General features: G+C 40.4%; 1 protein-coding gene across 2 annotated transcripts in view; it reads left to right on the forward strand.

Moving 5' to 3' along the window:
* DROSHA (drosha ribonuclease III) overlaps positions 1–4,309 on the forward strand; it is a 73,833-nt gene extending 69,524 nt beyond the window's left edge. For both annotated transcript variants that reach the window (XM_030228568.2, XM_030228574.2), the window contains exon 33: positions 990–4,309. In XM_030228568.2, the coding sequence (XP_030084428.1) occupies positions 990–1,120 (131 nt within the window). In that variant the 3' untranslated portion in view covers positions 1,121–4,309. The remainder of the gene's footprint in view (positions 1–989) is intronic.
* Positions 4,310–18,641: the final 14,332 nt, after the last annotated feature.

An 18,641-nucleotide genomic window follows, 5' to 3' on the forward strand; every position in this document is an offset into this window, starting at 1 on the left:
TCTCAAACTGATTAGGTAGCCAGTGCTGATCCCAGAGCTCTGTGTGATCCCAGCAGGATTCATCACCAACTGCAGCCTGTCACATACTCTGCCACCCCTTTGCTTTCTGACTGGCTGGAGGGTGCGGGTCTCCACAGCACAGACACATGTGGATGTCAGCACCCTGGTCATGCAGAAAACATCACATTCTGTGAGCCGTGCACTTAAGTGAGAGCAATTCTGTTCACTTACATAAGCTGTTCTTGCAGTCTCAGTACTAATGTGTACCTACACATCAGCCCATGGACAAATGCCTAAAAGCAGAAGCATCCATCTCCTCAGCTATTTCTCCATCACCTCAGCCTTGTCCAGTCTGTTTCAGGCAGTCTTCACTCATCCATGCTCTGAGACTGTGCTAAGGCTGCCTTCTGGTACATAGCCAAGCATTAACTTTATCAGGAACAGACTCAACTGCATTCCATCTTGCTACACTATTACTTTCCCATTAGGATCCGCGCCATAGTGTGGGGCATATAGTTGATTCTGCATGGTCTAAAACAATAATCAAAATAATGGAAACATCTGTGCAATGCTTGAAACCAGTGGCTCGTACTTTTTGGAGTGAGAGCAAGACAAAAACCCTGACAGCATTGACAATAGTTTCACATTCATTTTTCACTATCAGCCACCTGTTGCTAAGGGAACAGAATGTAAAATCAGGTAATACCTGACCATGTCGCTATACCAGGATTTTATATTTTGTTTTTGTGAGTATATTAGATTTGGCAGTGCTTTGTAGCAGGAGGAACAGATGTAAAGAAATCATGAAGAAACCTAAGTCTTATGAAACAGTCCTGGTTTACTAGGTATTATAAGAAATAAATGAGTAAAAATGGGAACAACATTGTTCCCCCCTACCTTTAATAGCATCAAAGTTTAAAACAAAACGAGCTGAGGCTTTCTCTGTTACCAGTTTGTTTATTAATGTAAAATATTTCTCTTTGTGTCAGATAACTTTCCCCAGATGGCCCATCAGAAACGGTTCATTGAACGGAAGTACAGACAAGAGTTGAAAGAATTGAGGTGGGAAAGAGAGCATCAAGAGAGAGAGTCAGAGGAAACTGAAGAAGCAAGGAAATAAAAGGAGGGCACAGAAGCAGTGGCATATTTACTTACTTAATAACTCTGACTGTGGCCTATGGAGACCTAACCTAGTTTCTTGCAGATGAATGAAGAGTGCCTGTTGATATCAAAAAGAAAATTGTAATATCTTCCTTTAAAAGTGTGTGCAAATATAGTATTTCTTTAGTTTGGTTTTAAGTTTGGCTTTTTAATAAGATTTGGGTTTAAATCCTTTTAATTTTTATGCAAAGTTGTTGATTATTTTTATTCTTTTTACTGTCTTGTATGAAGTAATAAACTATTAATTTCCAAAAGCTAATAGGAAGAAAGGCTCTTTAACAATTGTCTCCTATGTCTAAGTGCTGTGTTGTCAGTGACCAACCAAGTTATTGCATGAACTCTGCTGTGAGGGGGACGAAAGTATTATGAAAAACTGATTCAGCTGAGCACTTAAGCATGTACCTAACTTAAGTTTTGCAGCTAAATTTACTTCTTGAATCTGCTAAACCAGAGCTTTAAAGTTCAGACCCTTTTTACAGAAAATGGTGCAGTAATTAAAAGGAGATACTCAGTTTTGCTTTGAACAGTGGATGTCACATCTGAAATGTGGTGCAGATGTGTGTGGAAGATTGAGTAGTTTTTTTTTTTTAAATCACTGTTATAAGACTTGGAGAAGATAATTATGAAGCAAGAGAATGGCAGTTTTTGTAGAGAATGTACATGTAGTTTACATTAACAAGTTTAGTTTCTTTCTGAGCTTCTTGTTCTGTCAGGCTGGTGTCTATTCTAATGGATTTCTTTGACAGGAAGTTACCAGTGTGGCCATTACTGTGAAATGGTATATTAGAAACTCTATATGGGTGCTGTTCCAGAGAGATTCATTGAAAACAGTTCTTGTCAAAAGAAGGTCAGAATTTATCCTCAAAGTGGTGCTCAGTTTTAAGTCACCCAGTTTCCTTGGGGTTTTTTTGGTGTCTGTGGCTTGTATTAGACAGACAGATATTTCTTCTATAAAAGTTCTGAACAGCACCAGAAATTAAAAATCCACCGTGTCTGTTGGTATTTTTTCCCACTGGTTATCAGTGTTGTTTGTTCTTTTAATTTTGCTGCTTCAAGCCATTCATTTCCATTAAGCTGGTTCTCAGTTAATACAGTCCCTTGGTAGGTATTGTGGAGTCATTTTTCATCTTTTCTGATAAGCAAAACAGATTGAACCCTTTTTTTCCTTCGCCGCGTGTTTTCTTCCTGAAAGAAGAAAAGATCCTTTTTGGCTAGTCATTTAAGCATGTCCCACATGTCCCACAGTTGTCTCTGTTAAAGTATGGGGCAGCAGGGATGCACAAGTCTGGCCCAAGGAATTTGTGCCGACTCATGGAAGAAAACTTCTGCCTGATGGCCACTCCGTGCTGAGCAGCTCCTTCAGCGATTGTCTGAAGCACCTCTCTGTAGGTGTGGGATGGACATCAGGAGAAGCACTCCCTTGCAAAAGTGCCAAAGTAGTCACCAAATGAAGCTGAAAAATTCAGGCTGCACAAATGTCTTCCCGAAGTTTAACTTGTAAGCTAATCAATATGTGTATTTTCAGAAGCATACCTTTCTACACTTGCAATGTGAGATGCACTTAAATAAGGGGGGTTTTTTACACTTGAGCCCACAACACTACCTCACTTCTTCCAGCTCTATGATTTGCCTTTTCTTAATGGATTGATGCTTAAAATCCATTTCAGAGGATGAGAGAAAAGAAAAAAAAAAACGCATTCTCTAATTTAGAGAGTGATAATAATGGAGGGAAGAAAAACAAGGTAAAGGCAAGGAGCTGCTCTCTGCTGAATGCTGCTGCCATTTGACTTTTCAGAAGTGATTGTAACTTCTTTTAGCTTCAGTCAGTAAATAAAAAGCTGAAATGCTTCTCAAGAGTAGGAAGCTTGAAAAGCACCAGCAAGTCCCCTGTCCAGAAGACTTTTGTATTTCAAATTCTTTTGTATAATTGCCCATCTGCTTCTAGCAGTAAGATGAAATGGTGCAGTGCTAGAGGGTCAAGTGTAATTTGTAAACCATTATTTTATTTTTCCCTCTTAACTATGACTGGTCTCATATATTTAATGCATAGTAAATTACTTCATTTTCAGGTGTATGATTGCTTAGCAAATTACAGCGTTTTTGATGTGACCAAAGAGCCCCCATGGAATTGTTAGTTCATAGTTTTAACATTACTTTCATTATTCCTATATACAATTTCACTTTTCAGCTGTAAGAAGACTGCAGTCTTATTAATAAATATTTTAATTAAATTAGATGGAATTTATCAGATAGGCTGTTTTGAAGGAGGAACCCAGGACTGTTGTTGTTTTCTTCTTTGACCCAGAAATTGCTTGGAAAAAACAAACTTTGAAAATAATTCCTGCATTCCAGTTACTGCAGTTAATGAGTGTTAGGCTTTCCTCAATAAAGTGTTGGTGGTAACTGTGTTTTTACAAGTGGGCTATTTTCCCTTTTTTGCTGCATAAGTGTGGGCTAGGAAGATTGCCTGAAGCAGTTTTGTTTTCCTTGTGTTCAGAACAAAAAACAAAAGATAAAAAAAATTCTGTTTCCTTTATTCAAACCGCAGTGTCTTTCTGTGCATGGACTGTCTAAAAGCAGTGGCTGTGAATGTTCCTGTTGATTTCAGGAGTTGTGTAGAATGTGAAATGTGAGCACAGTCCTTTAAAACAGCCACCAAGGAGGGGAAGCCTCCTCAAGTTGCCTTGGTAAAAATTATTGCACTCATGCTGATCAGTGGAACAGCTGTAGCTTATAACTAGGCAGCTTGTGCTGCTCCTTTGTAGGTGTGAGGGGGTCTCTGGTTTACTGATAAAGTCAGTTCTGTTTTGCTTCACAGCCTGTTTTCTGAGCTAGAGATTTTCTTGCAAGATCCATTGACTTGAGCTGGGTACAGGTAGATAAATAGAGAACAATACTGGGATCTGTGTGAATCCAAAAGATCCTGAGAATATTTTTATTGTAAATACGTAGAGTATTGAATAGAATTGTAGCTGATTTGATTGGGGATTTCAATCGAATTAACATAAAATTCATGATGTTATTTGTAGACCCTAAGTTTGCTTTGTAAGATTTCAGTTTCTGGAAGATTATTTAACAGCAGTACTAAGAAAACCTTGGTCTCTAAGATTGTTGTAAACATCGTTGCTAATAAAGTTTCCCAGAAAGACTTCAGGCATAGTTGTTACTTGCTAAAACAATTTGGAAAGATCAAAAGGCAAATCCTGATCGTCTGTCTCCCTACTTCAAAGGCTCTGATTATACAGGCTACATATTTAAATGAAGAAAGTGGTTCACTTGTAAAAAGTTTCTTTTTGGTGGAAGTTTGTAAAGCCCGTAAGAGCTTAGGTGTAGCCTCTCTCCCGCGGCCGCTGGGGCTGTACAGGAGCCCGGCTGGGTTCCCCCGGCCCGGCCGAAGATGCCACACCAAGTGTCACTGCTGGATTCCCTCCGGAACCCTGGCAGTGGTTACCGTCTGCGGCGTGGGTGGCACAGGCAGATCTCGGCTACGAGGTACCGAAGCAGAGCAAGGAGGAATGGACGCCTGTATAAATACCAAAGATCTTTTAATGTTCCCTGGTGAGGTCAGGGACGGGCGACAGAGATGGGGTGTCGGGGGGGGGCGCTGATAAAGGGAGTGGGTGTGATAGGAGGAGACACAAAGCTCACCAATAGCGAGGACCCAGGGAGGAGCGTGGGTTACAGCTAAGCCACTGAGGATCACACAGGGGATGGGAAAAACCCCAGGGGCAAATCATACATCGAATTAAGGAATGACTGACACAGAGAATTCTCGAGATAAGGGGGGTGGTTACCATGACAGGCGGCGTGGGCAGCTCCAAAAGGGAGGAAATAGGGAGAAACCATTGTGAGGGAAGTACATGGGGGGAACCGAGGGCCAAACCATTGTTGAATTACAAAAGGAATAACCGATTGTAAAACCACACAATGCCACACTAGGCAGTTGTTCATCTGCATCATTTACCACTGTGCATTGTCTTTGATGAGGATGGTGTTGCAACAGAAATTTCTGTGACCCCTACATCCACCCTGCTTCTCCTCCTTCCTACCCACTCCCCACACCACAGATTCGCATTCTTTCTGGAGCCCTAAGGTTAAATCAGCTGCCTGCTCCAGCTGTGCATATTTCTCTGTCCATCAGGGAGCAGGCTTACCTTAGAGGCCCTTTTCTTCACCTGCCTGCTACAGGTGACAAAGGGAGCATCAACTTGCACCCAGAGTCTTGCTAAGTATATTTCCCTTTGCCTCAGTCATCACTGCATTCCTAAAAAGGATTTCAAACCCTTTCCTGAATAAGGGTATAAGTGATTTGCCTGTGTCTTACAATACAGTCGTACCTGGAAGTGTCAGTCGTGTCGTTTTGTTGCTCTTCACAGCACCTTTGTGGAGGGACTATTTATTCTGTTACAAAGAGATGAAAAGGATGAAATTGTCACTGGGGGCCCCGGCTCAGGATGTCTGTGGGAGTCCAGTGGATGACTTAGTCTGTGGTTTTAGTATTGCCCTTGCAAGCCTTCTCTGATTCTCTTGCCACGCCTGAGAGGGTCTTCAAGGGAGAAAAAAGAATTTGGCTGTGCAGGCTGGGCACTGACACCCTCATTGCCTTTTCCTGTGGAGGCTTGGAAAGCATCAGTCAAGAAGACTGGGGACTCTACTGTAAGAAACCAGATTCCAAACAGTGTGCTTCTTGTACACCTCTTTAGAATAAATTAATAAATAAAATCTTCCACTTTGAGTAGACATTTCAAAAGTCATCCATTAGCAAGTGCCAGGCTCTTGAGCTGACAAATTGTGAATTTCACTGGTGGCAGAAGCATCAGTGGTCCAGAAGTGCTGCTGCAGTGATGGGTGGGTAAGTGTTTGTCACTGGAGGTAGCTCGTTACTTATTTAAGGATGGGGATGGTGGTCAGGGGAACCCATGGGACCCCACTGATGCAAGCTCAGCCAACATTTCAAAAACAAAAAGTTACTTCTTCCTAAAAAAAAATAAGTCACTTCCCTGCAGGTTTCCTCCTTCAGTCATTTACTCTGTCAGAACAGTTCTGACATGGTGACCAGTTTTTGCTGCCAACTAGAATTACAATTCAAGTATTGCAGCTGTTTCCAGAGGGATACTTGAACTGACAAACAAAAAGCAGACATTTCTCAATCCAGCAGCGTTTGAAAATGCTAATACTATTCTGTATCAAATTATAAATTTATTTTTATATTAAAAATTAAAATTCTTTAAGGTAATAATTTCTAATTATCTCATTGAATAAGTCATTCAAAATTGCTGCTCTTACCTTTTGTTCTTGTGATGAAAAACGTTGTCAAAATACATGGGTCTTTAAACTTTATCATTAAGAAAAAATAAGTATACCATATAAAGGAAAAAAAGAATCTTTATCCTTAATGTTTAAAATTTGTCATTCAGTGCTGTCTGCTTCCTTCTTCCAAAACCCAAACATTTTAAATGTGTGTTCCACCTGTCAGAATGTGTCACATTTTACAACCAATATCCCATCTCAGTTGATGTCTGTACATTAACAATCAAAATCAATCTGTAAGTTATTGCTTTCTAGTTTTTGAACCAGGGCTTGACCAGACATCCAAAACAGTGTGACACTTCCTACCTTAAAAGACCTCAAAACTTGCAGAGAACTCAATGGCTTTAGCCCAAAACAGGTTTTCAAAGCTTCCCATTACTTTTGCTTTCATTACTCTTATTTTAATTATTATTATTTTTCAATGTTTTCATTATTTATTTGTTCTTAATGTGATCTGTAGCACTACTATCTTCTATTCCAAGGTTCCCTGACCCTTACTTCTGCTTAGTAGATCAATGCCTTGCTCACTGAGACTAGAAAATAAATGACCTTGAACCCTTAGCTCTTGCAAGTCACAGCTCAACACTTATATCAGAAATCAAGTGCCCACAGCAAGAACAAAAACCTTGCGGCACATCCGTGGAAACAAAGCACTGAATCTTTCCAGTACAATTTCAGGGATTCTGTCAGATGTTTTAAGAGAGGCTGTGAATTCTTGAGGCATGCACTGATGTACTTTTTGCAGCTTATGTTGTGAATTTATGCAATTGGATTAAGTTTGGCATCTATTTCAGCTGGAAGCTTATAAATGGACATTTATATGTGTAAGTGAGGAGAGAGAGGTAGGAAAAGGCAGAACAGATGCTGAAAACACTAGAAAAAAAGCTTATTTCAGCACTGACTGCTGAGAAGCAGATTGATTTGGAAAGAAAATGTTAACTACTTTCAAATACAGACTGAAAAATATGAGGTTTCATTGTAACATAAATACAATTCTGTGCCATGTGCTTGGGATAATGATGGCTTTAAAAAATGCAGAGTTGAGTTTTATGCAAAGCTAGAAAATAAATCTTATTGTTAAGATATAGCAAATCTATTACATGTGAGACTATAAAACCTTAGTATCTTAGAGATACAGAGGTGGGATGTGATCTGGTAAAGTTGTGATAGTTTTCTAGATTTTAATTAGGAGCATTGTTGAATATGTGTGTGTTTGCTGTAAATGCAGTTATGCATGTATATATTTATTTACTTAATGATGCATCTGAAATTTTCCCTCATTGTAACATGCCACCTTTTTACCAGTGAAAGAAAAAAGGTTTCCCTATGGTCTATTTTTAACAAGTGTTTGGATATTGGTTTTATTGAAGTCGTGTCCAGAGATCTTCACTGCAACTGGGGCTTTTCATGCCAGCTGCTTATGAACACGAAATGACAGGCAGTTCCTGACCCAGAAAGAAATAGAAAGGAAGCAATGACTTACTCAAAGTCACCAAACAGGTCAAGGGTAGAAATAAGAACAAAACCTGAATCTGTCAAGTCCCAGCTGAGATTTGTCCTCTCCTCGTACTGCACAGTTACTTATTTACAGCATTTAGCTTTAGATGTTGTAGTTGGTTTATTTCCTCATTAATATGGGTGTTTTAAATTTCATGCACAGCAGCCTAGAATGGGGCTTTACCTAATCTCTTTCAGACTGAAAGCTTATAAAAGCAATTTTAAAAGTGAAAGAAAACTCAGGTCCTGCATGGTGGGAGCTTCTCCCACAGCCAGCAGGCTCACATTTGCTGCTGAGCTCCTGCTATGGCAGCTCGAGCTCGTAGCTCCAAGGCCACTGCTCAGCACCTCGGGACAGGGTGTGACAGGCATCACTCGGTAGGAACAGCAGCATTGTCACCTTGTGTTGGAGCTGGGGTTTGGCCCTGTTATACATACACAGGCTGTTATACATACACACAGGAGAAAGCAGGTCTCCCTTCTGGATTCACAGCCTGCTGCTAATGCCTGTAGTTTTTTTAAGTCTGTGTCCTCACCAAATTCATCAGAGGTTAGTGTGACTCTAAGCACAGGATACATTTCCAGTGTGGTGACAGAAGGAAATAAGCATGCAAACAGCTGTGCTCTCGTCTGTGAAAATACTTGGCTGCAAAGTGCCTAAGTTGTTTCCTTGGTTCCTTGAAAATTAATTGTTTGAGAGATTTCTGGGTTGTAGATAGGTAGAGGGGGCTGTGAGTAAACATCACAAAAAGAGAGAAGCATCCCCTCTTCTTAGTCTTGTGCTGCCATGTGTGCTGGTTGCTGCAGCAGGATTGGTGGCTGCTGGCTCCAGGACAGTAATGGAAGGTGGAGGTGTGGGCTGGAGCATGATCCTGGGCTGGGAGTGTTGTGTGCCGGTACCAGGGCTGGTGGGAGCACCTCCTGTGCCTTTTCAGCACAGGGTGTGTTGGTGAGAAGGCAAGCAGAGGAATGAGAATGAGCTTTATCCTGGCCTGGACTTGCAGAAACTGGTGAGATGGCAGTGAGAGCTGGAAGTAGAAACAGGTTCTCCATGCTACAAGCTGTTGTTAACCCCTGACCAAAGCACTATTTTCTGCCAGGCAATGAGAAGTAAGGCCAGAGGTCCAGAGGTCGGTACATGATCAGAAGAGCTCAGTTCCACCAGCTGCTGTTTCCATACTGTTTGGTAATGGCCTATCTCATGGATTCCCATGTTCTGAGGGGAGTTTTGTCTGGTTCCATGTGTGCACCCATTGCACAGGCATATGTGTGCACACATGTATGGAGTGAAACACAGGAGAGAAACTCTGTGTGTGTGTGTGCAAAGAAGTTTGGGACTGTGAAAGTGTGGAAATGAAGGAGGCCCAGAGGGACAGCTGCATGACTCCTTCCCTTCCCAGGCAGATCTGTCATTTCTGGCTCTCAGATTGGTTTATTTATTCTGTTTAATGATGCTGACCTTTGCTGGATAAGTTGGCCTGTTGCAAGGCTAGGATTTGTGGCCTTTTGGGACTTCAGTTGTTTGGAAGACTGAGGATATTTTTTACTACATCGAGTCCAAAGAGAATGAATTCTGATGACCCAGCTGCCCTGATAACTCATTTGCCCTTTACCTTTTGACAGACAAAGTGACTTCAGACTTAGTCATATGTTAGAGACTGTCTAAATTTGGAGAACATCCTTGTAATAAATGATGTCCTATGGCAAAGAAAAATTCAAAGTTCTTTTGAAAGTTCCTATTTTTACAATGTGTTGATATGCTTTCTTGGGGAATGCTAATCTTGAATTTTCAGTGTGAGTTTTAGAAAGATTTACCTGGAAAAGTAGAAAAAAAATTTTGGATACACTGGGGGGAATATTGCCTCAAAATTTATTGTCTTCCTTGAGAGATCTTATGCCAATGTTGCTTTATTGGTCTCTGTATGAACAACCAGTTTCTTTGGAAATTGTCCCCAAATCTTACTTGATTTTGTGCCTCCCAATCTGATTCCAGAATCTATTTTAGCTAAACAAATTCCTCAGGATTAGTACAGAAGTGTTCACACCTGAGATTTTTTACTGCACATCAACCAACAGCTTCATCTGTTTTCCACTCTCTAGAATTTTAGTGGTCATCATCCGGCAACCCTTATGCCTAAGATTAATTTTAAACACATGATTGTCTGTCTCTGTTGAGCTGAGCACATCAGCTGGAAGTGGGAAATCATGTTGTTTTCACTTGCCACCAGTGGCAGCGGCTCTGCAAGCTCTGCCGGCAGCTACGACTTCACTGCCAGCAGCAGGAGGGTCATGCTGGTCACAACCCAGAGACCCACAGGCTGCCCAGGTGGCCCTGGAGCTTGATTTACTGTCACATAATTAAAAGAGACAAAAATCCTGACCCGTTTGCTTCCTCCTGGCTCCACTGGTCCTTTCGGGAGGAAAGGAGGGAAGGGACAAAAGAGAGATTTTAGTGCTTTTCATGGTAAGTTAAGCAGCACTCTTTCTGACTTCTCACAGGAAAGGGATCTGCTGAGTAAGAAAGTGCTAATTTCACATCCTTGTTTTTCACAGTAGAGCTATGCTGTAAGTACCAAGCCCAAGAGGAACAAGAGCATAGTCAAATTAATGAAAAATGGGTTATGATGATAAATTATTCAAGTGGATAAAATTACTTTGGATTTGGAAGACACAAAAACTTAAGGGCCAGGTCCTTCTCTGGTATAAAAAGATTCAGCTTCATCACTTTCAGGGAAACAGAGGGAATTTACATCATTCAGTTCAGGATCTGACTGTGACTGGCAGCATAAGCAGTCATTTAAAACTCAATAGCATATATTTCATCTACTTTGGGTGACAGCCATAAGGTGAATGTTTTAAATTCTGACATGGCATAGCCTTTCTTTTGAGATCAGTGGTGTGATTTTAAAAGGGATGAGATAAAAGCTGTGCCTCTCCAAAGGCACATTTTCTTTGATGTTAAAGGAAACAATGTAGAAATATTCCCACTAAATAAATCATCAGGGACTTTCAGAATAGATCACATCCTTATGTCTTAAAACTTGTAATACAACTGAAGTTGTTCACCTTAACTCAGTTTCTTTTGTTCAGCAATTTTTCCGTACAAGGAGGCATGTGTAGAGAAGGCAAGCCTGAAGGAGACACCCGTTCAGAGGAGGTTCCAGTGAGCAGAGACAAAAAAGCTCCTCTTTTGACTCCTGGCATGGCACTGTCAGAAGTTTAATCCTTCTTAATCCCAGTCAGATTTCTGAGGAGGTGATATTGGAGAACAGATGGAAGGCTGTTATTCTGCTAAAGCCAGGTACAGCACCAGCAAGCTGTGGGTGCACCTGGCTCTTCAGAACGGCCTCTCGTTTTTCAAGTGCTTTAGCCAACACAGGGGAGGAAATGTGCTGATTTGGCTTCTGCTGCTCTAGGATGAATGTTCAGAGACATCTTCTCTCAGTTTACATGCATGTCTACAGACAGAGTGGTGGGGAGCACAACCAGCTGTTAGAGGCCACCTTTGAAGATATAACTTGCAGTCAGTTGCACCTGTAGAAAAATCCTGAATGTTCTGAAATCAAGAACTTCTAGTAAGTTCTTTTATCATACTAAACTCTAAGGCTGAATCACATCCTACCAAGCAGCAGACACTGAAGTCATAGCTATGGCCCCCCTAGGCCCCTGCTGTGATAAGTGCAGAGAGAAGGCCACATCTCCAGAGACTAGTTCATGGCTTAGGCAGGATGAATCACCCCCTCTTGTCTGAGAAGCAAAGGGTGACACCTCTTTTATCTTTCTGAACAGTCTAACGCCCATAGTTATATGAGTTGAGTCTAGGTTTTAAGCATTTGTGGCATATAGCTATAAGACACAAGTGCTCACATTAAGCCAGCATGGCATGGCCTCCTTAACACTTTGCATAGCCATTGCTGTGAGGAGAGCGCTTCTTTATCCCCATATGACTCTTTCAACTATCCCCTTATGTGCAGATGTGAAGAGGACTGACAGTTTCTCCAAAGTGAGAGTATTTTCAAATGTCAAGAAGCTTTATTTTTTAATGTGTTAAACCATATAAGTTCCCCAGCTAATATAACTCATAAACGAAATGAGACTAATTAGTAGGAAAGTAATGAGAGAGCATTTACAGAGGTCACATCCTGAGGTCCAGTCACAGCCGTGAAAAATGTGGGAGAGGGGTAAAAACTGCAATCTACTTAGTTCCTGTAGCACTGGCATTCATAGTTGTTAATTAACCCCAGCAAGGGCAACTTTAGAATGGCAAAATGAGGAGAAAAATGTTAGGGGATTATGAACTTTGTCTTTTCTTTCTCTCCCCTTTGTCTCCTGTCAGTGTCCCTGGGCAGGCACAAGCTCCTTACTCCCTAGCCAACCTGCCCTGGCATCCATAGCAGGGCTATGGCTCTATCCTTCTTTCTCTTTGTTATAGCCACACTGTAGGAAACTCTGGTTCAATTGCTTTTTCCAGGAAAAACTCAAGAGCTTCTAGGACACCACAAAGTACTTTTGGCACAGGTCACGAAGTTATGTAGCTGCCCAACTCTTTTTTTGAAATGAGAGTCTATCACCCATCTGAAAAGGCAGAAAGAAGCACTTCTTGACTTTGGGAATTGGAAGGGTAAGTCTGTTATGGGTTTTTGACACTCACATACAAAGGTATGGAGAGTTGTGTGAGGACTTAAAACAGACTGTGGAATTGGAATACCATCTGTGACAGCAGAAGTGGAAGCTGTTGTACTGATTGCACAGAGAAGGATACAAATGGCAAATTTATGTTCAGGGTTACTTAAGCTTGAATAAAAGTATAAGGTCTCTTTCTTAAATCGTCTGAGTCAGTAGGGTCCTTCCCTTGACTTTAATGAGCATCTATATTAAGCTGAAAGTCCAACCTTGAAACGAAACCTTGGCATCCAGGTAACTGAGATTTGAAAAGCATGAATTTACAGTCTGACAAAACATCAAGGAGATACTGCTGATGAAACCGCATCTATGCTACATACTAAATCATAATGTGCTTATTGAAACACAGACGTCTCTAGCAGGAAAATGCCTGTTGAGAACCATGTTGAACTTGGGTCATCCCTTTGGACAGCTTTTTACAGTCACCCACACCTGACCAGCTACAGGCTCTCTCAGAACAAGGCAGAATTCAAAACATTTGAGGCAAGTGCAACTGAAGGAGCATGCATTCAGTGCTCACTGCAAAATCCATGCTCACTGCAAAAGCAGCATCTGTGTCTGCAGAATGATTGAAGGAGCTGGATAGAAAGGGAACAAAATGATGAGAGAAGGAGATGCCATGGCTGAATTCAAACTGCTGAGAAGTCAAATAAGAAAAATAAAATAGCACTGATGTCAGCTGTCACAAAAAAAAAAAAGGAAAAGAAAATATGAAATAATGAACAAGCAGGCGCCATGACAAAACAGGTATGTTGCAAGCAACACAATTTAATCACTGTGCCAATCTGAAGTTTATCAGGTCATTGTGAAGAAAAATCACCAACAGAGTGCCAGAGAACACTTTCTTCTTTGTTTCCTCTCAAAACTTAAATTGTTTAAATTTTTTTCCTCTCAACTTTAGTGGATGTGTTCTCTTCATCTTTTTATTTTTAATCCAGTCTTCTTGAATATGTACATTAATTGCACCTCAGCTACCTTTGAATTTTTCACTAGCCTAATTACTCTTAGAGTTTTGCTCATGTTTAGGCTGAACTTTTTCTTTCTTTGCTTATGGCCATTACTTCTCTTTCTGTTGTCTTCTGAGACTTGGTGTAATTTCCTTCCTTCATTTACATTGTTACCTTGAAGATATTTACCGGGAATGTTCATTTTCTTCTTGAGGTTTCTCTTTTCCCCTGTGTCAATCCCTTCAGTTCCTTTCTTCTTCCTTCTCTCTCCCTAATTTGTATGCTCTCCATCTCTTATTACCAGTACAGCTAACATTTTGACTAATTCTTAATGTGTTTTTTTCATGTATTTAAGATTAATAGCTAAGTAGCAGAACTGACCTTAAGAATCTGTGAGGGACATTTCCATAATATATAGGACATACTGGATAGTGTCTCTTTTTTACACTGCTTTGTGTTTTTAATTTCCATCGGTGGCAAGCTCGAATTGTTAAGCCACAGTTATACACACATACACAAATACATTTCTTTAGCCTTCATTTTTTGCAGGTAGGACTTTCTGTTCCCATTTCTTTAACAGCTCACTGGTGCATATCTTATATTCAAACTGCCCAGACCTGCACAGGTTCTGCATAACTGTACATATGTGGGACTCTGCATTTGCACAAGCAGAGTCTGTGCTCAGCTAGGAAAGATTGGAATGGCATTCAGTGGGAGTGTCCTCCTTCAGATGTTTCTGGGATGCCAGTCCAGGTTTACAGGTTTACATACTTAGAGAATGTACGTGTATATGAGACCTGCATGAAGACATCTAACAGGATTTTCAGAAGTGACTAGGCAGGGTGAGCTCCTAATTTCCTGATTTTACTGGTTTACACCTGAATTCCTTCATATGTTTGCTACCTATAGTTTGCTGGGGTGGGAACTGCCATTTTCTCCATGCAGTGCTTAGAAGAGCAGCAGAGCCCTGCTGTAACAGCAGCAAAACAAAACCAAGGCAGTGCCCAGGGTACATGCAGTGGGAGTTAGCATGAACTAGAAGGAGCCAAGTAAAAACACACCACAGAACAGGTTCATCTGATGCTGAGGGAGTGAAGAAATGAGGATCAGAAATATCTTAGCGCTTCAAGATGAGGTACTGTCTGTCTGTTCTTTGCAAACAGGCTGATTAAAAATACCACAAACAAAGAAAAGTGTTGGATGTATAAAAAGTGTTAGAATGTATTTTTCCTTGAAATCTTTGGAAATCTCACATTTGTGTATAAAAATTACCTAATAGACAGCGAGATGCAACCTGAGAATGTGTCTGTGCAGGTAATATGGTGCCAAGGAATGGGAATCTCGAGTCTGTCAGAAAAAGAAATGTGTTTAACAAGGCACAAGCTCAAGAAGATACAGTTCCTTTGCCCTGAACCCCCTGCTGTCACTGGCTGCTGTCAACTGGAGGGTTTGATTTCAACGTTGTAAGAAACCTTAGGCAATCTCACACAGTGCAAGTGAGAAAATGACAGCCCTGTGATGATGCAGCCAGTTTTCCTGATCAGGGTGATTGTACGAGAGCGCTGTACTTAGTTATATCGATTTGTCTCTGAGAGCTCTTTCTGCCACATAAATCTCATCGAAAATCTTTAAAGATCTTGCCCCAGAAGGCCACTATGTTATTTTTCTCTGTAAAAAGAAGCAGAGCCAGGAATTCATTTCTCAAAGTTTTAACTAGAGCAGCCCATTTATGAGGAAGGTGTGAATTCATCTGTTTTACATTTTGAAACATCTAAAAACAGCTCTGCACTTCATGATTAACCTTTACTTCTAAGCAGTACTACAAAGAGCTGTATTTATCTCCTCTCCCTTTCTTTCTTGGATCAAGAGGTTTGAATAAAGAAAATCACCTTTCTTTTAGATGGGGAATTGGAAAGAGCATTGTGCTTATTGTAACTCAAGCCTTAAGTACAATAGGCACCACATTAAAAAGATACTATTTGTGCCACTTTTGTTAAAAAGACTGATAGCGCTTCCCTTATGGAAGTTTTCTTTAGAGTGACTAAAATTATTTTAAAAATAAATAACCATTTTAAATAAGGACCAAGTCTTTCAACTCAGCCAGAGCTAAATAAGCTCAAAATACAAATTCACATTAAGTCTCAATAGCATTATCAATATGTCTGACACGAAAAGTGTGTCTTTGTGCCTGGCAGACTCATTTCTTTGAATATATATAGATAAGTGAATATGAGAAAACACAAGAAGTTTGACCTTTTTTTAACTTGACAAAACCACTTTCTTTAAAGAAGTCACTCTTGAGTTTGAATTATCTCTAGCACAGAAAAAAACCTGAACATCTACAGGTATGTGAGTTTTAGGCTGTTCAAGTACAGAATACCTTGCATGAAAGGGCTATAAATGTTTCAGTAACACTAAATATTTGGTAAAATCAACATTTTTTTTCTCTTTGAGAGCATTGTAAATTATTCCTTGGCTTGCTCTGTTGTTCTGCACAGATGTAGTGATCTGTGCACATACTGAAACAGGACACCAAAGACTTAATTTCCTTCTTCTGTTTTCTTCTAAATAAACTAACTCCAAGAACTTTTACAGCCAGTATGTGCCAAAGTGTCATTTATTCATTTAAACTGTGCAGCTTAGTGCAACTTAAATATAATTACCATATATCAGAACAAAGCTAACTTCATAAAGCCATGACACGGCAAGCAACATCTGATTAGACAAACATCCTCCTACAAGTACAGAACCATTGGCAGCAAAGGAGGGTACTACATTAATCCAGGACAATAATAGCAATTAATGCCATATTTACAAACTTGCTCCATTGGAGGGGACAGCTACAGGGCTCATTTAATTGAAATTGGCTTAATATAAAAGCACTGGTGTACCCTTCTGCAATAAATGACAAAATTATGTTCTGCTAAATTTCCTATTACTTCCTGGAGCATATTCACATTTGTGAGTTCTCTCCTTACCTTCTTGCTCTAGGTATTCTTATTCTGACTTTATAGTAAATGACTTGAAGTGGCTACAGCAAACAGATGAGAAGTTTGTTTGCTTACTGTCTGATGCAGTAAAGCAGTAGGGTTTCTGGGGCCTGAAACCAGCAGTGTCTAGTAGTACATTTATTACAGGTCCACATTTAGTCACAAGTATACAACTCATACCTGAAGCATATCAGCATATCTCCACCAGTGTTGAAGGGTTTTTTAAAGTGACAGACTGATTAGAGTTTGAAGCCATGTTCCAGGCTTGAAGAAAACAGTGCATGAATCTTGCCTAGACTGATGTACGTTTCTCACTTTATGCACCAGGACTAGCGCCTTTAGTTTCCCTGAAAAGACAGACTAAATAATCATCATATGCAAAGAAATTGAAAGGCAGTTTCTGAGCCTCCAGGTTATAGAAGCCAACATCCTGTTTTTTGAGTAGTCTTTAAATCTCTGAGCTCCCCTTGATTCCCCCTTCTCCTGATACTAATGGTTCAGGTTTACGGGAGACATGTAAATATGGCCACTAACACTTTATGACAGTCCAAGTTCTATTTCTGTCAGAAACAGTGTTTTTCTAGCTGCCCCTCAACACTCCTTGAAATTTCCTTCAGTGGCACCCCTCTTTGTACTTAGGTGAAACAAACAAAGACTTTTGTCTCCGTCTTCCATGGCCAGCAGTAAGGGAATGGAGGGGTAGGAAGCGAACACTAGCTGGCTGCTGTGTGCATAGGAAAAATGTTTTCATAAAGCTACTTTTTGGGTCTTCCTTTCAGTGTTAGAGGAACGATATTTGTGTCCTTATTTCCTAAACGCAACACCCCTTACACCAAACAAAAATATGTGCCTTATTTGGCAAGGAGCATAGAAAGTGTTCTGGTGGCCTCTAACTCACTACTGTCCCAAAGAGACTGGGCAGTGGGGAGGCAGCCTAAATGAGGAAGTGTTTTTTTTTTTCCCTTGAGTAATCAAAACATCTTCTGGAGTTAGCATTTTCTCACTTCATCACAACATTAGCTCCAGCAATGACAGGAGTAACTCGTGCTGACAGTACTGGACATACAGAAAAGGGCTTTTGGAGTTTACCAGTTATTAAAAGGTACTTAGTGACTGCCCAGAACTGTCTGCATCAATGAAATGTGAATAGTCTATTCACACATGCAGGGGCAAATCAGAGCATGGGCAAAGCAGATGTCAGGATTTCAAAAGACAGGGGCAAGTAAGATAAGACTGTGCAACCATTACCATAACATATATTTATATATATATGGTGTAAGTGTGTATATATATATATATATATATATATATATATATATATATGGTGTAAGTATTTATGAAAGTATGTAGGTTACCCAGAGGATGAAAGAAAGGCAATGCAAAAACAAGAGCTCAGTGAAATGAAAGTTTGAAGTTCAGCTTTGGTCCAGTTGGTCTGGAGGCTGGGTATGCAGGAGGGGTGACCAGAGCTGGCAGAAAGCAAGCCCTGCCTGCAGGAAAGACATGACCTTCCAGTGGAGAAGAATTGAGAGAGAGAAAGCAGACAGCTGACAGGGTTTGATGATGTTTCAGCTGACATACAATGAGAGTTTTGTTTTGGTTTTGCAAGGTAATTGTTAATGGGCAGTAACATGGAATTCTGAATGTTTGGCACAATGTTATATATGTCATAACCTTCCTGCCAGAGATCTTTGTTCACACATATTTCTTTTATTTCACGGTCCCCAGAAGCAACATGTATGATCTAAGTCCCTTTTTGCCCTCTGCTGCCCTTTGGGCTGGTCATCAAACAGTTAATCTGTATTGCCTTTCAGAGTCCCATCTCCCTTCTGCCAGGATCAATGATAAAATTTTGACTGTGAAAGTGAGAGAGCCCATGAGCCAGATGGATATTTGGTAGCAAAACATTTGAAAGGCTCTTTTTGCAATAAAGAGCTACATGAAGTACTTGCTCTAAAGACAAGCACCAATATCTCGTCTCCACGGTATTTGTAATCAATATCATATTACAGGTTGATTAAATACCGAGATATTAGAGTGGTGAATCTCAAAA

Source organism: Serinus canaria, chromosome 2 (genome assembly GCF_022539315.1).
Source record: "Serinus canaria isolate serCan28SL12 chromosome 2, serCan2020, whole genome shotgun sequence".
In the NCBI taxonomy this organism is placed as follows: Eukaryota; Metazoa; Chordata; class Aves; order Passeriformes; family Fringillidae; genus Serinus; species Serinus canaria.